General features: G+C 40.7%; 2 protein-coding genes and 1 pseudogene across 2 annotated transcripts; 1 reads left to right on the forward strand and 2 right to left on the reverse strand.

Moving 5' to 3' along the window:
* On the forward strand, window positions 1-5,077 carry LOC102722148 (caffeoylshikimate esterase-like). Its single transcript, XM_040528378.1, has 8 exons — window positions 1-510; window positions 1,386-1,415; window positions 2,036-2,162; window positions 2,244-2,390; window positions 3,186-3,316; window positions 3,416-3,553; window positions 3,873-3,971; window positions 4,475-5,077. The coding sequence occupies exons 1-8, from the start codon at window positions 310-312 to the stop codon at window positions 4,703-4,705; spliced, it is 1,104 nt and encodes a 367-aa protein (XP_040384312.1). The 5' UTR covers window positions 1-309; the 3' UTR covers window positions 4,706-5,077.
* A 4,212-nt stretch (window positions 5,078-9,289) lies between these two features.
* LOC102722425 lies at window positions 9,290-11,240 on the reverse strand (annotated as a pseudogene).
* Window positions 11,241-15,836: 4,596 nt separating this feature from the next.
* LOC102722705 (cysteine-rich receptor-like protein kinase 10) lies at window positions 15,837-18,607 on the reverse strand. The gene is made up of 7 exons (XM_040528213.1): window positions 17,812-18,607; window positions 17,558-17,707; window positions 17,258-17,436; window positions 16,904-17,114; window positions 16,539-16,776; window positions 16,303-16,453; window positions 15,837-16,234 (listed from the first exon to the last, which is right to left on the reverse strand). Exons 1-7 carry the CDS (start codon window positions 18,605-18,607, stop codon window positions 15,959-15,961), a joined length of 2,001 nt encoding a protein of 666 aa, XP_040384147.1. The 3' UTR covers window positions 15,837-15,958.
* Between the last annotated feature and the right edge of the window lie 4,627 nt (window positions 18,608-23,234).

Here is a 23,234-nt window from a genome sequence, read left to right on the forward strand (position 1 = left end):
GGTCCATGCCGTCGTAGAGAGAGACAGAGCGAGCCAGGTTCCTTGGAAACTGTATCCAAATCCATTATTATTAAAACAAATCAAAATCGAGACGAAATCTCGGCGATTTGCTTGCTTCCTTCTTCTTCTTCTTCTCCTCCCAAATTCGCCACCTCTCCTCCTCCGACGACGATCCCTTCCCCGACGCGACGGCGAGCTTCTCTCTCATTCTCGCGGTGAAAGAGGAGCGGAGATCCGTCCGGGGCTCTGACTTCTGAGGCGGTTTCGGTTTTTGGGGGGGGGGGGGGGGGGAGCGGCGACCGGGCCCCCATGCCGCACGTGCAGTCTGCCCCCGCGGCGGGGATGTCGGCGGCGTCGGCGCCCGCGCCCGCGCCGCGGAGGTGGGAGGGGGTGGACCTGGCGCTGGAGCGGATGGTGCTCAGGGCGTGCCTCGACCAGGCCCCCGACCGCCGCCGCGTCCGCGAGGCCTTCAAGGACGTGCAGCTCAGCATCGACCACTGCCTCTTCAAGGTCTCCACTTTCTCTCTCTCTCTCTCTCTCTCTCTCTCTCTTTTTACGAATACTTCTTTGCTTGCTGCCTTTCCTTGCGAACTTAGATTCGAGACACAAAGATGCAGTCTTTTTCACTTTCTTTTTACCGTGGCTTCAACAATTGCATCGATGATTAACAGCGGTTGCTATAGTCAGGATGGTAATGATGCTCATCTGCAAGATTTTGACTTGGAAAATAATGAGACATTTCTAGGCACAACCTGTTTGATGAGGACTTAAGCTTTTATTAGATTGGTCCAAACCTGGGGTCAGTATTGTGCCCACGCGAACCTGTGGTTGGTCCGGGTGGAGATGGACATATTGCACCAGACATTTTGAGTATTAATTGCACTGGCTTTTCTAGTTGATTAGGATGGTCGACTTGTGCATTGTGCAATACATTTCCAACTGATTTTGGTTTGTACTGTAGCAGACATTGTAGAAAGTGGATCTAATGTCAACCCTGCAAGTTAGGGCCTATAGTAGTGACAGATCATTACTAGGGCGTTTGATTTTAACAGCAGCATTTATGAGGTACGAGCAAACTATAGCATACATGGAATGATATTAAGAGAGGAAAAACTATAGCACAAAGATAGTTGCACTGCTTGAGTACCGCCAAAAGTTCAGATCTTAGAGAAGTCCCCTTCCTATTTTCCCTGAGCTTTTTTTGGCATTATCGGGTTGTCAATAATTTTTATCTCTTCATCAATTTCCTATGTTTTAGTGCTTTGATTTGATATGCACTCAGTCTCCTTTCCTATGCCATGATGTTTTCATTTGGCCTAACGGCACTTTAATGTTGTGAGCTGTGATGTATCATTTTTCTTACATGCATTTGTTCTATGATGCAGGGACAGTATAGCGATATTGGAACAAAGGAGGTGCTATTTCTTCGTTTAGCTATTGTTTTACAGTTTCTTCATGCGGTATATGTCTGCAGTTAAGTGGCTTAACTGCTGCAATAGATAAATTTCTGCTGCACATATGCATATAGGACTATTAGGCATATACACTGTTCATCTTCTTCACATTACTGTATGCTTCACAGCTAAGACTATGTAAAGAGAGAGGTTCCACTATGATTACTTAGCAGACATGGTTATTCATTTCATTTGGTTTATCTGCAAATGAATGTTTTGCAGAAATATTGAAGTATAGATTATAGATCCAAGGTAGGATAAATCTTTTTTTCGTGCACAGAGCATATCTGGTCTTATTTATTAATCATCCTTTGATTAAATAGAACAAGTTTTGCTTTTTATCTATACTTAACAGAAGCTTGCTATTATAATGATTATTGGTTATAATGATCATTGGTTGTGGTTTGCAAGGTAATGGCATTGTAAAATGGTATACCAAAAATGTTAGTTCTCAATAATGTTTGTAACTCCTGATTGGTGACATATCAATCAATGCTTTGCTCTTCAAAAGTTTATGCTAACTTGATGATACATGATTAGTTTCTTCATAATTGGAACGTGACACTTCCTCTCTTCGACAGTCGTATGAGAAAAACTCCAGGGGTGTGGAGATTTTCTCAAAATGTTGGTATCCAGAGAAGCATCGTATGAAAGCAATTGTTTGTCTCTGCCATGGTTATGGAGATACCTGTACCTTTTTTCTCGATGGTAGACTTTTCCTTTTGATGCAAGTTGTTTGTCTGATGCCTTGTTCTTTTGTCATATTTTTATACTTTATTTTTCGTGCAGGTATCGCTAGGAAGATTGCTTCAGCTGGATATAGGGTGTTTGCATTGGATTACCCTGGTTTTGGTCTATCAGAAGGACTTCATGGATATATACCAAGTTTTGACACTCTTGTTGATGATGTTGCAGAACATTTTACTAAGGTCAAAGGTATGATTCATTAAATCATTTCTGGTTTCTCTCTCTAATGTCTGCCGATTTTTTTTCCTGTCTTTTTTAGAAATAATTGAAAAGTGCCAATATATTTTCAGCTACTTCAGATCCGCATGTCTTTTTTTTTTATTGAAATTACCTTGGATGAAATTCATGTCAAAATTACATAGAACTCACGAAGTGACATGACACCATAATTCAGTGGCAACATTTGGCAGGCTTACCACAAGTTCTGTTTCTCTTTTACTCGGTTTTCTTAAGATCAACAAAAAGTACATATTATTTGATCTTTTAACTTGTGGAGTATAGTTTATCAATTGCACACTCTTTTAACTCGATACATTCAAAGTCATCGGTATTGATATGTAGGGGCATTATATACCATTTTATTCTCTTCCCAGTTGTGAAAGAAAATATGTAGTAGCATTTGGAGGAAAACATTGCAGTGACAGAACTAAACTGACTAGTATAGGAGTTAATCAATTGCACACTCTTTTAACTCGATACAGTCAAAGTCATTGCTATTGATAATCGTTAAAAGGAACTCGATACATTCAGTGTCATTGCTATTGATAATGGCGAAAAGGGGAAATTGATGGTAAGTTTCATAATAAATGGCTTCAATCTGAATTTAAATAGTGCATTCTGTATACAGCCTCCGCATTACTGAAACTGTAAAGGTCGTCTAATCATTTTGATATTAATGTATAGCTGGCTATAAGCTGGCATACTCCTTTTTTTAAAGCACACCGCATGTAATCTGAATATTACTAATTATTTGTATGTTAGCAGAAAATCCTGAACATAGAGCTCTTCCAAGCTTTCTGTTTGGTCAATCTATGGGTGGCGCAGTTGCGTTGAAGATTCATTTTAAGCAACCAAATGAATGGGATGGTGCAATACTAGTTGCACCCATGTGCAAGGTAGATATATCAATGAAGGACCCAGTCTCTACAAGTCATGTCTAACACATATGTGCAAACTCATGTCTAACACATATGTGCAAACTCATTTCGCTATAGATTGCAGATGATGTGATTCCACCTTGGCCTGTTCAACAAGTCCTAATTTTTATGGCTAGACTTCTTCCAAAAGAGAAGCTTGTTCCACAAAAAGATTTAGCAGAGTTGGCTTTCAAGGAGAAGAACAAACAGGAGCAGGTTAATATCTGTCTTCCACACCTGCATCTAGAAACTAATAGTTTCATTATTTTTTTTATTCATCTGACACGAACAACTGAGAAAAAAACTGATTATGTCCAATATGAATTTTAATCTGTTATCAATGAAGTACAACAAAGAACATAATGGCATATTTATGATCCTACTTTTTTTTTTGCTTCCACTATTGGGTATGAATATCCTAAAGCACGAAAGTGTAATTCCAAAGCATGCACTATTAGGAAAAATCATTGAAATATACCAAGTCTTTGCTTATGCCTTGTGAAAAAGAATGTTAACAATTGCCTGTTGGTTGCAGTGTTCTTATAATGTGATTGCCTACAAGGATAAACCACGACTCAGAACAGCTTTGGAGATGCTGAACACCACAAAGGAAATTGAGAGTCGTTTGGAGGAGGTGGGTGGATTATTTTGCTTTTAAGTGTCTCTTATACATATGCTTTTAGAGTCCTGCGTAGCTTCTTATGACATTGCCCATCCTGATATTGATAACTGAAGATATTTTGATATGGACACATTGCATGAATGGCTGTCTGTTCTTTGGGCATGTTGGTATTATGGCTAGTTTGTGCACATGGTTTCCATGGGGGAGCTTACAACTATTTCGGTAGTTCATTTTTCACAAGCTCAAGTTTTGACGTTACGCTTTGTTGTAGCTGGTGCATATATAATCTATGGTTTTATCATAAAATTGTGAAGGTTGATAGCCTTAATCAGATAGGCTTATGGCAATGGTCAACAATAAATTTTGTCCTTGATAGATGCTTATTCTCATAGGGCTTCGTAATGGTTTTTGCTATTTTATGAAACAATTTGTACAAATCGTAGATGGACACTCTACTTTTCTGTTATGTCATTTTTTTAGTTAGTTCTAAAAGCTGCTTCATCTATTGTGTTCAGGTTTCTCTGCCTATTATCATTTTGCATGGTGAGGGTGACTTGGTTACAGACCCAGCTGTGAGTAAAGAGCTCTATGATAAAGCGAAGAGCTCAGACAAGACGCTTCGCCTTTATAAAGAAGCATATCATGCTATATTGGAAGGTGAACCAGACGAGACAATTTTTCAAGTTCTCGATGATATAATTTCTTGGCTGGATCAACGTTCGACAAAGAAAGCTCCATTGTCATAAACTGGACAACCGGCATTGGAATTTCTTTTCTACTGATGTATCTGTCGTTGCCGTTGATCCTAGATCCAACAGTTGCAACCTCCATTTTGGCCCCAGCACTATCATGTTCCTTTGCTGATTGCAAACGTGTCTGTTGCTCATCAAGCTATGTACATAACTGGCCGATGTGTATTTATCCATCGCATTTTGTTTAAACTGAGATAACTAATTCGTAATAAGCTCAAATGTTTTTCTTTCTCATTATGTAATATAATTGAGATTTAATTGACATATGTTGGGTTAGAATCAGAAGTGGTATGTACTGTGCGCTGAGAACCAATTACTCTTGTCCCTCCGTCACATAATTTAACATATGATATGTCTTGATTATTGTATGTATTATCAAACATGCCAGTACGTCTTTTTAAGATTTTACAAATGTCTCACTAGAGTAGTATGCTACAAATGTCCGAGCCACCAATAAGAAGCTTGTGTAATGAACTGGACCAAATAAACATTGGAAAATCTAAAAAAATGACATTGACAAACGTCAGTCTAAGAAATATCATTGACGAATGCGAGTTCTAAGAAATGTTATCGTATAAACGAATTTGTATAAGAAATATCATCGCCGTTAGGGTTTCATTCATTTCCGCCGTTGAAAGCGCTGTTCATACTATAGCACTTAACAGAAAAAAGTTGACGGAATACTATAGCACTTAACAGAAAAAAGTTGACGGAACCCTAACGGCGATGACATTTCTTAGACAAATTCGTTTGTACAATGGTATTTCTTAGAACTTACACTTGTCAATGGCATTTCTTAGAATCAAGTGTTTGTTAATAGCATTTGTTAGATTTTCTCAATAAACATACAACTAGGTAAAATATAAAACAATTTCATAAATATGTTATTTCCAGTAGCTTGCTGTTTGTGGATGCCTTTCATTTGCACTGTCACAATTATTGTTCCTTTAATTTTTTTCGTTTAATCCTTGTAGTTTTTCGTTTAAATATTGTTCCTTTAATTTTTTTCGTTTAATCCTTGTAGTTTTTCGTTTAAATATTGTTCCTTTAATTAACTGTTTGATAACCTGCCCAAAATTTTACATGCCGTTTCTTATACTCCCACCGCTGCAAAATATATGTATCTCTGGCTATATTTTGGGACGAATAAAATATATCTAGAATTAGATGGTCTGCAGTAGAGTTATTTATATGTTTTAGAGGGTTTAACTCATTTATGCTTTCAACGTCCATAGCTTAGAAGTGAGAACCATGATTAGTCATATCAGAAACAGTAGGACTAAATTTTGGGTTTCTATTCAACTTGTCCTACGGTAGTATTTATGTGTGTATACTACATGGATAACCACACTGTTTTAGGAGCATCCATTGCATGTAACAGTCGATGTTCCCCAATCTTTGCCCTCACTTCCCCCCTCCAAGTTAACTTTAACACCTTCGTTTTTCACGCACACGCTTCCCAAACTGCTAAACGGTGTATTTTTTGCAAAATTTTCTATAGAAAAGTTGTTTTGAAAAATCGTGTTAATCTATTTTATATTTTTAATAATTAATAATTAATTAATTATGTACTAATTTATTAATACGTTTTTCGTGTTGGGTAAGTTAACTTACCCATCCCTCTACCAAACACGGCCTTAGTGTTTGGATTGTATGAGAACTATCAATGTTGCCTGCTTTGTTATGCACTTGTGCTGAAATAAATTCACTGGAATTTACAGTCGTGAAGTGTCATTTTTGGATAGCTGCATTCAACTTTGTAAACATTAGCTCTCAAATATATTTGGATATTTAGATGAAACATACGATACCTATAGTTTTTTTTTTTCTGTCAAGAGGATCATTCATAATATTATTATTCTTTAACGTTTACATGTATATAACATAGTAAAAAATTAATGTTAATGGAGGTTATATTGAAGAAGCTTGTCTTGTTGTCCAAAACGACTATTTTGTGATGGAGGTTGTACTAGAGGAATAACAAAACATCATCTTTTACCTTAAGACACGTTTTATGATTATGTAAGTGTTATCCTCAAATGGATTATTGCTTGTTGAAGTCATTAATTATGTGTATTCCCTGGTTAATGGTTAAGATGAAACAAGTCAGGGGGTTAAATTCTTTCTTACAAGGTTATTACATTAGAGTTTGTAATTGAGAAGGGAAACTTATTTATGGACTTGAAATAACCAAAATATCTAAAAGAAATGAAATTTTACGGTCCTCAAAAAATCACCTTGAGTACCAAATTTTTAGTGCAAAATTTTGATAACTCAAGGTATATAATACATAGAGGTACTAAGCTTTTATACTAGGAAATATAGTATCTCAAGGTACTATTTCAAAAATGATAAAAAAAACTCTTGCCTCTTTATATGTTTGTCTCAAAAATCTTGAATTTCACTCACAAGATGAGCCTTATCCTCGATCAACCTGAATCGGTTTCCTAGCTAGTTTTGATCTTGCAAAATCCATCTTGATTTAGCTCAAGGTGGTCATCTCCATAACACCACAAAGTTTTAGGTGACTATGTGTTTGTCAGAAAAGCGTCAACACATTCCTTAATAATCACCAGTTCAGTCTCGAGTGTCATTTCCCCCCAAAGTACAGAAATAAACAAGCCATTCTATATCTAATATGGTGGGTAATAATGAATATTAGTTTTCAGCAGGGAAAGCACATAGCTTTCAGCCAAACATAATTCGAAATGTCATGGTTATATAATTTTGGTATCAAACGTGTGCAATGAAATTTCACGTGTATTATATTAAGAGAGTATCTATAAGAGCCATCAGGCATATCTTGAGCACAATTTACAAAACATAGTGAACAAATGAAGTATGAGGAGCTAGCCTTGATTCCCATGGAACTAGGTTGAACTCACCTTTTGGTCTGAAACTAGGTTCTAGTAATAGTCCTCTAAATGTCACTTGTGGCAAGTTATTTGTTGAAACTTTTGTTGCACTACTGAAATCAGTACAAGGAATTACGTGCAACGGAGAAGCTGGAGACGAAGTTTTCAGTACGCAAAGCCAGAAATTGACATCCAACATCCCTCAAAATACATCTGCAGTAGCATTTGCTGTGACAATTAAGTGGCCCTCTCAACTGCAATTGAATGATGAATTCTTCGGCTGTTTGTACTTCCAAATGCGAGTGTCTCACAGAGGTAGCACAATTAATTCTTCATAAGAATGGTTTTCAAGTAAAATTGGCTTAACAGTTCCAAGTTCTTGTGATTCTCTAAGCAAGCCTGCTTATATATGGTTATGACCTTGCTTCCTTCATTTATTTTTGCCAGCGATGAATATAATTCCTCCCAATTGATCTCATTCACATCCGAAATAAACTCCACAGCTGTGATATTCTGACTCCGGGGCGACATTAAAAAATAACTTAAGAGCATCTGGTTGTCCTGACGAACAAACCTGCCTGAACAAGCCTGCTAATGGTTCTGGCAGACATACTGCTAATTTTTATTTTTTTACACAAGATCCTTTTTCTTTTCAGATAATGGAAATTTTATTGAATTCGATCATGAGCGCCTGGAATGTGGCCGGAGCGTTGCAGAGGCCGAACGCCATCACCAGGAACTCGTACAAGGCATCATGAGTGCGGAACGCGGTTTTGTGCACATCCTCCGGCCGCATCCGCACTCGATGGTAAGTCGAGCCTGTTGAAGAAGCGCGCGCCGTGAAGCTCGTCGAGGAGGAGGCGTGCGTCGCACACTCCACCGGCTCCGGCAAGATTTTCATTTTCCTAACATGAAACATGTGGTGCAAGACTTTGTTCAAAACTGCGTCACGTGCACCTGCACCCTGCCGGCCTCCTTCTCCCTCTGCCCGTGCCGCAGGGTGTGTGGACGGACATCGCCATCGACTTCATCGAGGCGCTCCCTCACCGTCGTGGACCGGTTCAGCAAACCCGTACTCCGCCGAGTCTGTCACCCAAGCTTTCTTCGCCGACATCGTTCGTCTTCATGGGGTGCTGCAGTCCATTGTGTCCGACCGCGACCTGGTCTTCACGTCGACGTTCTGGGGCGAGCTGCACATGACAAACTGCCTTCCACCCGCAGTCGGATGGGCAGTCCGAGGCGCCCAACAGAGTCATCATAATGTACCTTGGATGCCTAACGTGCGATCGGTCACATCACTGGCTTCCATGGGCAGAGTTCGTCTTCAACACGGGATACCAAAGCTCACTCTGGGACACCCCGTTCTGGGTCGTCTATGGGCGCGACCCTCTATCCATCCGATCCTATGAGCCGGGCGACACTCGGGTGGCCGCCGTCGCCAAGCACATGGAGGAACGCCAAGAATTCCTCGCGGACATCCGCGCTCGCCTGGAGCAAGCACAGGCGGTTCAGAAGCGTCACTACGACAAGGCCCATCGTGATGTTTCGTACAAGGTGGATGATTGGGTGCTGCTCAAACTCCGTCAAGCTCAAGCCACGCTTCGGCCCCCACCTCATCACTGAGATGATCAACGAGGTGGCTGTCCGCCTCACTCTTCCACCGCAAGTCCGTCTGCACGATGTGTTCCATGTCGGTCTCCTGAACAAGTTCCATGGCACTCCGCTAGACGCCCCTCCGCCGCTTCCACCGACCCACCACGGCGCCATTGCTCCAGAGCCAGAACGCGCTGTCCGCCGGTGCATCGCTCACGGCGTCCAGTAGGTCCTCGTCAAATGAAAGGGTCAGTCTTCTGCATCGGCTATCTAGGAAGATGTCGAGACGTTTCGGGCCCACTATCCCGCATTTCAGCTCGAGGACGAGCTGCCTCTCGAGGAGGCTAGGCGTCATCGGGCACGGGATGTGCGACGCGCGGCAGAACGTAGATCGTGCGCCAAGGAGGAAATCACGGCTAGTGGCTAAGATGGAAAATAAAGATAGCTGTCTATTATTAGTTTCGGAAACTAGAGATAGCTTTGTATTATTATTAGTTCCTTACTATTATTAGTTCCTAAATTAAAGGAGCATGCTGCTGTGATTAGGTGGGCCGATGGCCACATATATTCGTGGAACCATATGTTGAGAAATCAATCAAAAATACTATTCCCAAATCTCTCTCTGTTAAGTCTGTGGTAGAGAGGTTTAATCTCACCGGAGAAGACGGACAACGGCTACGAGCTACGTAACTGGGTCCGGCCAGTCAGGGGTTTAACGCCCTTGACACGAGGCTTCTTGTTCTCAGCTTTACAGCAATCCAATCCAGCTTGCTGTTGTCACTTGTCTGCTTCAATGCCTTCCATTGCTGCGAAAAAGATTGGATTTTGGATGTAAAATTGAAATGGAGAGGGCATGACATCATACTAAACACCATGTTACTAAAGGGCTGAACAAAAAGCCGCACTAATTGGTAGTAGACCAGTAGTAAACCGACTAGATTTCTATCCAGGTCTACGAATGAAATGCAGGCCAGCTAGATTAATTTTATCTTAATGCAACATAAAAACAAGGGACTATACCTGAAGTATAGAAATTTGTGTAGGGATGACACCGGGCGATGGTATTGCTATCAAAGAGTTTCTTGGACCGCATTGTGAGTCGGCTTGGACCATGAAGAAACTAGTATCCACCACTAAAACAAACGCATTTATAAGATCCTCAGAATACCCCATTATGTTTATATCTATTCTCTGCCACTGCACAACAGAGCTCAGCCCAAGAATGTGATGCAGATTAACAGTCTTGCGCAGCACCCATTTCGCATCCCCTCCAACGCTGGATTTCATCTCCCACATCTGGAATCCGCGGAACGACGGAACAGCGAGGCCGACATTGCCATCCTCTCCACGCATGACGCAGCAATAGGTGGCGAAATTCGACTGCGGCCAATCCGCATTGATCACAGCCAGGCTCGAAGTTTCCAAATTGAACTCGAGAATGTGATGCCCACGAACAGATAGCAACAAGTACTGCAGGTGAGCGGAGATGGTAGATGGTGGGCACAGGCCCTGTGGAGATGACCTCGCCCCATTCGCCGGTCACCGATGAGTAGACGGAGGCGAAGACCCGCCAATCTTGCTGGTCGGCGCTCACCAAGACGACCTTGAAGGTGCACGAGCGGAAGCCGCCGCCGTGCACGTGGCCGGCGTCGCAGAGCACCGCGCCATTCAGGACGGATCTGTGCCCGGTCGCGAGCTCCGGCGGGAAGGCCACGTGGCGGCGGTCGGCGGCGACGGGGTCGCACACCACGAACTGGCGAACGTCGTGGTCCAGGACGAGGAGGAGGCCGTCGCCGCAGCCGCGGAGGTCCGGGAAGCCGCCGCCGCCATGGACGTCAGCCGGCGGCGGCAGGGGATCATCTCGTCACACCATCGACACACACGTCACGACATTGGTCTCTGCCCCCTCGATCCCATGTCGACAAGTCTAATTCGCGCGCGCGTGCTAGGCGTCTCTCCTCGCGGACACGCGTATACGTCCATGAGGGCCACCAGCAGCGGACGCGGCTGATAATCAAGGACGGCCGCACCCACGCGTCGTACCAACACGTACACATTTCAACATCTATCTGCATCTCCATCTCCAAAATGCATATATATGCATGGACGTATACGGGTTCTGTGGATGGGCCGGCCCGTTTAGGCTATATATATGATTTTTTTACTTTATGGGTATAAAGTTTACACGTGTAAATTTATATGTATAAAGATTTTTCTATATTACGATTATATCAATATATATATACATATATATATATATATATCCCTTTGTGTTTGTATGTATGTATATGTATATGTGTATATATAAGTTTGCATGTATAAAGTTTACTAGTTTATATGTCTAAAGTGTATGCATATATATTAAAGTTTATGTGCATAAAGTTTGCATATTATGAATATATCACATATGTGTGGGTGCGCGTATGTATATAAGTTTATAGTTTAAAGTTTACATATCTAAAGTGTATATGTACGTGTGTGAGTGTATATATATATATATATATATAACAAATGTGCACCCCTTAATAAGCTATTGTACGATCCCCTTCCCTCATAAGGCCCAAACCCTCCCCCATCTCCTTCTAAACGCTCAAAACCCCTCTTCTAGTCTAGTCAAAGCTCTCTTACGCCGGTCAAACCCCTTCCTTTGACCTTCCTCCACACCCCACCTTTGTCAACTCCAAGTGCTCTAACGCGAAGGCAAACATACAGTAACATATCTTATAAAATACAGTAACAACGTCAAAATATAGTCATGACAGATTTAGTTTTTTAAATCACTTTTTTTAACTATTGTGGTGAAAACAGTTTTGAAAAATAATATAAAACACATGAGATATTGCTCTCTAAAGATTGGGAATACAATCTTTTAGCTCTCTCACATGCATTAGTTGTACTGTAACAATAGTATACAGTTATGATGTTACTGTATTTCTATCGTTATGTTACAGTACTTCTATCACAATGTTACTGTAATTGTGCAACAAACATATTACTGCACGTATATCGCGATCTTACTGCACTTATATCACGACGTTACTGCAATTGTGTGGTAACAATACATATATTTTATAGCAACATAGCGTTATTACTACATAAAAGACGCATTGTTACTGCACTTATTTCTTAAGATTTCAAACTTTAAACAACTTTATCTCTCACCTCATATATTATTTTTTAAAAACTTCTATACCATATTATTTGAAAAAAATGTTTTAAAAAAGTAGATCTCTCATGGGTATGTTTCGACATTGTTACTGTAAATTAGTCGTCGTATTACTGTATTTTTATCATCGTGTTGCTGCATAATTACTGTGAGGCGAGGGATAAGCTTAGATAGACATTAGAGGAAACCCATAAGGGGGTTGACCCACGTGGTTAAACCTTTGACCAAACTTTTAATGAGGTGGAGGTGAGTTTTAGGACTTGAAAAGAGGGTGGCAGGTGGGATAGGCCTTAGGAGGCCTTGGAAGGGAGGGAGTTGTAGAATAGCTTATACTATGAGGTACACGTACTAGTCTTTTTTGGACCCAACTAGCTGAGCTAGCCCACCTTGGCAACCCAAAAGGGAAAAAAATTAAATGGAAAAAAAGATGCACGAGCTAGTCTTCACGTGGGCTGGTTATGTGGGTTGGTTACGTTGGCTAGTCTTCGCGTGGGCTGCTTACGTGGGTTACATGGGCTGGTTTTCACGTGAGTTGGTTATGTGGGCTGGTCTTCATATGGGCTGCTCAAAAAGGAACTGATCGCGTGCGGAGCGCGGCCACACGTAGTCGCATATTAGCCCTCTCCATCCCATGTGTAGGTTTATGAACAGAAATTGATTCTTTCCTTACCCATCTCGATATAACCTGGGAGGCCACTTTTGACATGTTAGAATGATGGGGATAAACCTTTTCTCACCAAATACATACGTTAAGCGAGTGTATTTGCTAATGTTTTACGATAGATCTTTCTTATATGTGTCACAAACCGATCAATAGCTCGACATGATCATATGTTATTTAGCGATTTGTTAAGATATCCTCAAATGATGGTAAGTCATCCGTTGCTTTGGATCGAACAGATCTAATTTTATTATACTACATTGGTAAATATGTGCAATAGAAATTTTATGTAAGTAAAATTATGTCGTGAAATGGGCTCATCGCCGTGTCGGCCTCGATGTCGAATTGGCGACCGCTGCCCGCAGCCGCCGAACCCTTAGCCTCCACCGATCTGAAAAAGGAAGGAAGGGATAGGGATAAAGGAGAGGGGTATTTTTGTTTCTAGGAGGACGACGCCGCTAGAGTCACAGCATCAGGGAGCCAGGGGGTGGCACCATCGGGAGTAGCTAGGGCGGACGAGCTCGGCGGTTTCGTCTGGAGTCACGACCGATGACGATTGGGGCGGTGCCATGAGGGGCAACGCCTCGGTAGCCGAGGGCTCCAAGGACTCGAGCGGCGCTAGGAAGGTGGGGGCGCCGACGCTGGGGATGGGTATGCGGCCGGCGGCGCTGAGCATGGGTGTGCAGGCAGCGGTTGGGGATGGGGGCGTGGTCAGCGGCGATGGTATTTTTGTCATTTAAGAAAAAATAACACCATAGATAATTGAGGTCCCACGGATTCTAAACGATGGTAATACACTATGAAAGTTTCGCAAAATCAAGGGCATATCGTAGAACTTGGCAAACTCGATGTCATATTGTTGAAAGATGACAAAGTCAGTGGCACATAATAGATTTTCTGAAAAATAAAAATTTAGATCAGTGTTTGACATACCACACAAATCTCACCCAACAAAGATTCCCCAACCATGCAGAAATAACATTGTAACAAAGAGAAACATGTTGTTGGCCCTAACTCTAAGGGCTAACACTCCCCCTATGTGCAAAAAATTGTACTCCCCTATCTACTAACACTTGCTGTACAACAATAAGAGTGCAAGTAGATTGATTGAATTAATGAAAACTAAAAAGTAAATAGTAACTTGATGTTGCATTTTATTTATACTGAAGTTGTGTTTTGCTTAACCTAAAGTTGTCCATTTCTAGCTGTACAAATCTTGGTTAAAGCAAAACAACTACTACCTCTGTTTCTTAATGTAAGATGTTTGATTTTTTTGTTGCAATGTTTAACCATTCGTCTTATTCAAAAAATTAGCACAAATATAAAAAATGACAAGTCGTGCTTAAAGTTCTTTTCATAATAAAGTAAGCCACAAGCAAAATAAATAATATTTCCATAATATTTTAAATAAGACACATGGTTAAACATTGCAAGAAAAAAATCAAACATTTTACATTATGAAACGGAGGGAGTAGATCAAAATTCTCACATTAAAGAAAAATTTTCTGTTTTTGGTTAATATGTTCAGTTGCCGAGTTGCGTAATACTTGTGCCACTGTTGCATAAAGTTAAATATGTGCAATTTACACCAAAATTGTTGCAGGTGCCGAAATTTGGCTACCTTACAATGCATATGTCCAAACCACGAAAACCAAGAAAAAAGAAGACGACCTGCTGAAAGGAAACGAACAGACAGGAGCTTCTCTAGGTCGTTCGTCTCCATCGCCCCTCCGGTTGGCCATTGGCCCATCGTTGTTCTGTCGGTAAGTTAGCCCCAAAAATAAATTGAATAAAATACAAATAGGTATAAATATATTCATGTTTATTATACTGGATAACTGAACCATATGCATATATGCACAAAGCAAAAGTACTACCCAAAAATTGAAAGCCAAAACTAACTCTAGATGGACTTGTAAAAGCTATACCAATAAAATAGGGTTAATTTGATCTGTGCCATCGCAACTTGTGTATTCAGACCAATGTCATTATAATTTGTTTATATTTATAGCCATGCTACTCAATTTTTACAAAATTATATCTATGCCATCACTGTCACGTTTTCCATCTTCTTTTACAATTGCACATGGGATGAAGGTGAGGAGAACTAAGTGACATTGCCTCCGGCCGGTGGTGGCATCATGGGGTGGTGCTATGGTGGTTTGGGGCCGGGTGTTGGTTATTGTATCATCCAGGATTCACCATTTCTTAAACAAAATCAGCATTCTACAACCAACATTTTGTATGTGGATGCGATCAACGCTCATGCCATGTTTGGAAGAGTTAAGGACGAAATACGTATGTTTTATTCCCATGAATCTATACTACTAACAAAAACAAAAAACAGTAGTGGTGGTGGTGCTACCACCACCATCTATATTAAGTGGGCCATTATATCAGCACAACATGTGTGAGTGATTTAGCTTCTCTTTGTACTTGCGTAGCTATACAACTCAATTTTCTATGCATGGTATTTTTTTGTTTTTCAGATAACTGTTGTTTGTATTTTTTAAACACATTATAACACACATGACCTTGTTTAAACCAATTAAAAATATTTTTCCAACAAGACTTAATTTTGCTATTTTTAATAGAACCTGTTGCAATGCATATGCATTTAGCTAGTAATTGTAAATGTTGCAATATAGTAAACAAAATACTACATTTTCCCTTTTTTAATCACATACCAAAAGCCCAATGGGGCCATATTATTTTAAAAAAATTATTCGATCCATTCCACGTTATAAAACTTTCTAACCGTACCTAAATTCATATGGAAGCAGGCATATACGTTGATTTATGAATGAATTAATCAGAATCAGAAATATTACAACATAGAACGAAGGGAGTACTATATTTATAAAATATTTTAAGTACAATTGACAAAGAAGAAAAATGGTAGTCACATAATACATTAGCTCGTCTTAAAATAATGGAAATTGAAAATTATCTTGCACTTGGATCAGTTTTGCTCACATCTTGGCACTGGATGTCCCATATGTGGATGATTCATCATGATTTGTCACCCTTACATGGAAATATGCTGGATGTTTAGGCTCATCAAGGACCATACTTTCACTGGTTAACATTGCAACGACATCTGACATGGTCGGTCGGTCGATTGCATTCTCTTGTACGCACAATAATGCAATGTTAATGCACCTCATCATACACGATGACTGACAATTTGGAACCACTGATGCATCAACAAGTTCGAGCCATCTTTCCTCTGCAAATAACTTCCATGCCTGTATGACATTTTATCAGACAATGCAGGTTACAAACAGAACAAATTTATGTGTTTCCAGCAACTCACATATCCAAGGAGATTGATGAAGTCTTCACATTGATGTACACTAGCATTCCTTTTTCCGCTAATGATCTCAAGAATGATAACACCAAAGCTGAATACATCAGATTTGGGAGAGAAGTGGCCCTCGGAAGCATACTCAGGAGCCATGTAACCACTAAGATGATAATATAATGTTTGTCAAATTGTTGTTTCAGCTTGAATTATAATGACAAATGTTCAAATTTATATGATACACTTACTATGTCCCAGCCACTCTTCTTGTAGTCCCTTCATTGCTGTTTGAGCTAAATATTTTTGCTAGCCCAAAATCTGAAATTTTGGGATTCATTTCACTGTCCAGGAGAATATTACTTGGTTTAAGATCTCGATGAATGACACGTAATCGGGAGTGTTTATGTAGGTACAGAAGTCCTTGTGCTATTCCTTCGATTATCGCTAGACGTTTGTTCCAATCTAGTAATGCTGTTCTTTTTGCATCTGCACATCAATTAAATGTTAGTACAACACCAAAATATTTACACCTGAACAGAATATTGAGAAATATTCTATCTTTTTCATGCATCTGTACCATGAGAAAACGTAAGTTGAGGAATCAGGAATATACCAAAAATATAGAAGTCCAAACTTTTATTTGGCAAGTATTCATAGACCAAGATTTTTTCTTCTCCTTGAGAGCAGCATCCCAAGAGCCTAACCAAATTCCTGTGTTGTAGTTTGGCTATGAGTTGGACTTCATTTTTGAACTCTATGAAACCTTGTCCTGAATGTGAAGCAAGTCTCTTAACTGCTATCTCCAATCCCTCAGAAAGCAGACCCTGAAATAAAAAAATATTCAATGAGACTATCATTGGCAGTATGCAGAATTTTGTCATAAGAATCTATACGATGAGAATTTGAGATGACATATTATGTTTTTGTATCAATCAGACAATGAAAGATTATACATGTGTATTACTACCTTGTATACAGGGCCAAATCCACCTTCTCCAAGCTTTTTTTCTTCAGAAAAGTTATCTGTCGCCACCAAGACCTGATGAAAGTCAAAAACCGAAAACTCTGAAATCTCTCCTTCCATTTCCCAAACTAGTTCATCTTCTCCTTGGAACCTCCTACTACGCCTTTTTTGCAGCCTCTTGCCTGAATATTTGAGAATCAATCAATCTCTTCACTCTTCAATTGGCTTTATCTGATCAACATACCATTACTTCATACCAACTTAACAATAATTTGAACATTTCTCAGTAGCTAATTAACACACCTTCTCTGAACCTTCTTGACCGAAAACAGTAACAGACGATCAAGCAGAGAGCTACTGCCGCTACAGGAGATACAATCGCAGCAATTACCACGGATTTGCTCTTGTTTCCTAAATTAAAGAATGTTCCGACATAATCAGCATGCCAATTAACTGTCCATCAGCATGCAAAAGATTTCTGACTGAATAATCATATCTTTTCATAGAAAACAAAAACAGAATTTCAGATACTTTAAAAAATTTGGAATTTGAGATACTCTTGATAGGAGTGATGGGATCCGGCGCCGGAGATGAGCCAGGTGGCGTCACACGCAGCGTGGGCTCGCCGGAGTAGAAGACGAACTTCTCAAACCTGAGATTGCACCGGAGCACAAGGATGCGTCCTCCCACGCGCACCGACGTGGTGGAGTTCATCATGTCGATGAGGCGCCGGAGGCACGCCAGGCAGTCGCCGGAGGTCAGGTCCGGCGTGCACTGCGTCAGCGAGTAGAGCGTCGGGATGGACACGCTGCTGGCGTCCATGAAGCCGGTGGCGAACCGCCTCGCCGTCGTGGCCGCGGCCCGGGCAGTCTCGTTCAGCAGCTCACGGACGTTGCCGGCGACGACGCCGGCGTCGCCTAGGATGTTCTCCTGGTTCCAGTACTGGAAAAGCGTGGCGTTCTCCGTGATGTTGGGCGGGGCGAGGAAGCCGCCGTCGCCGGAGAAGCGGAGGAGGCAGTCGTCGTAGAAGATGGTCGCCGATCTGTCCATCGGGCACGTCCGGCTGGCGTTCTGGAACGAGGCCGCGACGCAGTCGCCGCAGGCGGTGGCGCTGGTGACGTCACCGCGGCAGAGCGCGAGCGCGTACACCGTGTCGGGGGCTCCGCCGGCGGTGGCCGTGGCGAAGAGGTTCGGGGAGGAGGATACGTTGCTCGGGAGGGTGGCTGCGAGGCTCGCGAGGTTGGACTGGTAGGTTCCGTTGGCCGTGAAGTTGATACCGTTTCCGCAGAACTGCGCCAGTAGTTCACCGGCGGCGAGCGGCACGAGGGCAAGGAAGAGCGGGACGCTGATCATGGCGAACGACGCGTTGACGTGTGGAAGCTTTTTATTCATATAAGCATTTCGTAGTTTATGTTTGCATTTTAGTTTTATTGGATCAAAAACTATTACTCTTTTGTTTTTTTATTTTACACGGTTGAATTTTGTGTTTACACTTCATCTTTTTCAAAAATTTTAAGCAAATATTCAAAATTATAAATTATAGTTCGAAAAATCAACGGTGTTGAATAAAAAAAAACACACTACTATCTAAGAGAACTATAAAAAACCATACTCCCTCTGAAAAAAAACAATTGTTATAATCTCAAGAAGTCACTAAGAATTCCTCGACAAAGCAATAAGAATGAGCATAAATGACCAAAATGCTTCTCACTATATAGGTAAGAAGTGTATGTCTTGTGTCTAAATTTATTTGGGTGTTAGTTTGGTCCCAAAATACCGTGGCACCTCTAAAATAACATATGGCACTGATGTGATATACCACCTATAATATTTTTTCTATTTATCTGTCTGTTTTTTCCTTCTCTCTTTTTTCTCCTTTTGTTTTCTTCTTTGCTTCTATTATCCTTTTTCATTTTCCTCCACGCCTTTTCTATAGGAGTAGGGATGGCAAACTTCCTGATGGGGCAGGGGATCCGCCGAGGCCCCACCCTCACGGGGCCGGCGACAGGCAAAAGAATTTCGTGAGGGAATCCCCGCAGGCCACGAAATATAATATTTCAAGAAAATTTGGTCCAATAGGCCACCACCCTCTCCATAGCCTCCGCCGCTGCCCTCCTTCCCAATCCCCTTCGATGCCGCCGTCCTTCCTAGTCTCCTGCACCGTCGGTGCCGTTACTTGCTCCACGCCTATCGCGTCATGGCCCATGGCCATCACCCCGCCCATCGTAGCCGGCCAATGCACGCCCACCCGTTGCCTCTCTTTGACTCTTCCTCTGCATCTTCGCCGCGGTAGACGACGACGACAGAACTCGCCGAGACGCCTTCCCTCATAGGGCCCCGATTGGGCCTGGGGATCCACCGGGGTCACGACCATTCTTGCTAAACCCGACTCCGACCTGTTCCATTGCTAACCCTATATAGGAAGAGGCAAGCAACTGTACCAATGGGGCCATCCTTTATCCAACCGCTCCTCTAATGGTGTAGTGTCCTACTCATAGGGCCCCGATCGGGCCTAGCGATTCACTGGTGTCACGACCGTTATTGCTCAACCCGACCCCGGCCTGCCCCATTGCCAACCCTCTTGCTCAACCCGACCCCGACCCGCCCCATTGCCAACCCTATATAGGAAGAGACAAGCAACTGTACCAATGGGGCCATCCTTTATCTAACCGCTCCTCTAATGGTGTAGCGTCCTACTCACAACCCATCCTTTGACTGTTGCCCTTGGAGGAAGAGAAGCTCGTGGACCTCCATCAAGAACAGGAACGCCGGCACCGCTGGCTTGACCGATGACCATTGCAAAGGCAAGGGAGATGGTAGGAAATGAGACTCAACATGATATCTGATTGATCATGGAGTAAATAAATATATAGACCTCATCCTCCCATCCACACTCATGTATGCGCAATTATCCTTCAACCGAGAGTTATTAACGATGCTATCTTACCATCCATTTGGCATGCCACATGAGCACCACGTATGAATCTGAAGGGGGCGTGGTAATTTGGGACCGAAATGACACATTTTGATAAGTTTTGATACATATATCTGTATTTTAAGGGTATATAAACCTTAAAAACACATGTAAATGTGTTTAGTCACCATACATGCACTTTGCTCGATAAAATTTATTGATTTGTGAACCAAGGATATATGAGAAAAAAGAAGCTGATTTGTTTTGGGAAAGAGGGAGTGAATATTATAACTTGTGATATATAACCATACTGCTATTGGTGTAATTGTTTTACAAAACCCCATTCTTGTTTATAAAGTGAAGAGTTAAACCAACAACCTTAATCAAGAGATCACTAATTAAAAGTATTATGTACACTTTATATTTTTAAAAATTAAATAAATATTTGCTCATATGTAGAAGTGCGAGGCTTTATCATATTTTATAATCACAGTACATAAAGTTATATACCACCAGTCAAAATACCCGAGGTTCTTATCAACTTCCATCCTAAAGAATTCGGTTATTTTCTAAAATTTACTATTATTCAAATTTAGAATGGTAATAAAAATATGGAACTTCTTGCCTAAGTGCAAAGTGAATCAATTTAGACAAAATCACACGTGGCTAATTAAAGTGGTTGATAATGCAATACTCCGGTGCGAAACCAAAAATTTATTAAGCCTAAGGCTCAAAAATAAAATATAAATCCTTTGACTAAATTTTAAATAAGAAATAGTAATTTTTCAATGCAAATTTTAGTCCGTGGGGCTTCAGCCTAAACTGCCCAACGCCTGCTGACCGCCCTTTATAGTCTCCGAATATGATGTATACCGAGTCAACCGCTGTAGATATGAGTCCACTGCGGCCTCTGTCCTATAAATTATAAGAAATTTTAGCTTTGCATTTATATTTCTAAAGTATCTTATATTAGACGGAAAAGTGGTATAAAAGACACATGCTCCGTAAAAATTTAAACTTCACCCAATAATAAAAAGGGGTATTTGTAAATTTGCCACTGGTTTTTTTAAATTATAATGATAACACTCGAATGTTAGTTTTAGTGTCATTTTTGTAATTTTTTAGTGACGATTTACAGTAATATTTTAAACCAGTGGTAAATTTACATTTATTTCCGATAAAAAACAAGTTATTCTAGATGGCTGGCAGACAGGGGGCCCACAAATCGGAATGCACCCTTTAAACAAACAAGCATCGTAAATAACGCTACATCTATTCGTGCAATGCTGATATGGTCAAATTGTATCTAATGATAAATACTACTAGTTGATTTGACGAGGTACACCAACCTCTTACGGCCTCTATTTCAGTTGTTAAATTTTTAGTAAATAGTAATCTTATATAAAAGGGTTCTCATTTGGTAAATTTAATGGTTAATTTTTATATTTTGAATTGATTAGATTTTTAATCTTCTAATTGGTTTCAAATCATTGAGATGATTTAAAACATAAAAATCAATTAAAAATAAAAATGTGTGCAGGAATGTTTCTATGATATAATATTTAAATATTAGAAATGCTTATATTTTTGAACTGATAGACAACACATAAAAGTTGGAGGTTTTCTTTATGGCATTGGTTTATGATATTTTTCATAGGTCGCCCGAGTGGTGTTTTGATTTTGGTGCCTACCTTTTGTGCATTACCCTCATGACAATTCTGTCCTAATTATCACCAACTCAATTTGATTTGATGTGTTGCTAAATATTGTTTGTTGTCCTGCCGTGTTGAGCTATTACGTCCAAACATAAAAATAATCACCTGTACTTCGGTGAGAAACAGAGTGTTCAGCTATCAGTTGCTTTCTGTTATGATAGTACATCTGAAACCGCCATTCACGGTGGTCAAACGATTGTTAAATCAAAGGGAATTGCTACACAACAGCCGGCTGAAAAATTTTGTTTGGTCAGCCGAATTCTTGGCTATTAGATCAATTTCAAGATATGTGTAAATTTTATCGGACCCATGGTTAGATTTGGGTTTAGACCTGTTTTGTGCAGGGAGAAGTGGCTACGGCAAACTTTGCGCACGGCCGCGATGCGATGAGTTTATGATAGCTTTCTGCAACGGTCGACAAGGGAGCCAAGGAGCCTTTCGCCGTTGCTTGCTAGTCCATGAGGCAACAAGCAAGCGTCTTCCTCGGCCGTCGCTAATGTTCGTATGGAGATTTGCCCCTTCTGGGACAACTCGTTAAGGTTGATTTTGTTGACAAATTCTTTTGGTAGCTCGTCAGATCAATTGATGTCGTACTAGGGTGAGAGCTGGATGATGTGTTTTTCGCTTGGAATTTTAGTACTTATATCTCTCTCTGGTTTTGTCAGTTTTTTTAGCACCTTATCAGCCAATAGAGCTTAGTTTTGTTTGCAAATTTCTTGCACTAGGTATTAGTTTTGTCAGAAAATCTCCAAGCAAATCGCTACTAGAAATGCCTAGTTTTGTGAATTTTGTAGTTTTGTTAGCTACTAATCATGTCTAGTTTTGTAAGCTACTAGAAATGCCTAGTTTTGTGAATTTTGTAGTTTCATCGGTTATTAAACATGCATTACTCCTGTCTTGTTAGCTGATACTTGAATTTATCAGCTCTAGTTATTGTAGAATCAACAATTCACCCCTATCGTAGGTCCGAAGAAACCTCATATACCTACTAATTGATGATGATAAAAAGTGCAAGGCTATGTTTTAGCAAAGCACAACTAATCCAATATACGTAGTTTTCAAGTTTGAAGAAGGTAAGGCTTCCATTATTTTTCTGTTTTAAGGTTAAGCATGTTTTATATTCGATTGCAATTTGTTTAGACTTTAGACATGGACAGGTAGCGCCCTAGTGATTTAGTACAATTTGTTCCAAAAATAGATAATTGCTTGCTGCTATTTCCAATGCAATGGCTCACATCCCATACAGCAGAACCAGCCTTTTCTTGTGAGTAACAACACATGGATATTTATAATCAATGGCACACTCTCTAGACACATGGCTTTGGTATCAGCTTGAACTTCTCTTTCATAT

Source organism: Oryza brachyantha, chromosome 10 (genome assembly GCF_000231095.2).
Source record: "Oryza brachyantha chromosome 10, ObraRS2, whole genome shotgun sequence".
Taxonomy (NCBI): domain Eukaryota; kingdom Viridiplantae; phylum Streptophyta; class Magnoliopsida; order Poales; family Poaceae; genus Oryza; species Oryza brachyantha.

Excerpts from the sequence above, each read along its gene's own strand:
- LOC102722148 (XM_040528378.1), top strand. The coding sequence starts at position 310 with ATGCCGCACGTGCAGTCTGCCCCCGCGGCGGGGATGTCGGCGGCGTCG. Across the intron at positions 3,317-3,415 it reads TAGTTGCACCCATGTGCAAG|ATTGCAGATGATGTGATTCC; the intron begins GTAGATATATCA and ends ATTTCGCTATAG. Across the intron at positions 3,554-3,872 it reads AGAAGAACAAACAGGAGCAG|TGTTCTTATAATGTGATTGC; the intron begins GTTAATATCTGT and ends TGTTGGTTGCAG.
- LOC102722705 (XM_040528213.1), bottom strand. The coding sequence starts at position 18,607 with ATGATCAGCGTCCCGCTCTTCCTTGCCCTCGTGCCGCTCGCCGCCGGT. Across the intron at positions 17,708-17,811 it reads TCCCATCACTCCTATCAAGA|TTAATTGGCATGCTGATTAT; the intron begins GTATCTCAAATT and ends GCTGATGGACAG. Across the intron at positions 16,235-16,302 it reads TCATCAATCTCCTTGGATAT|GCATGGAAGTTATTTGCAGA; the intron begins GTGAGTTGCTGG and ends AATGTCATACAG.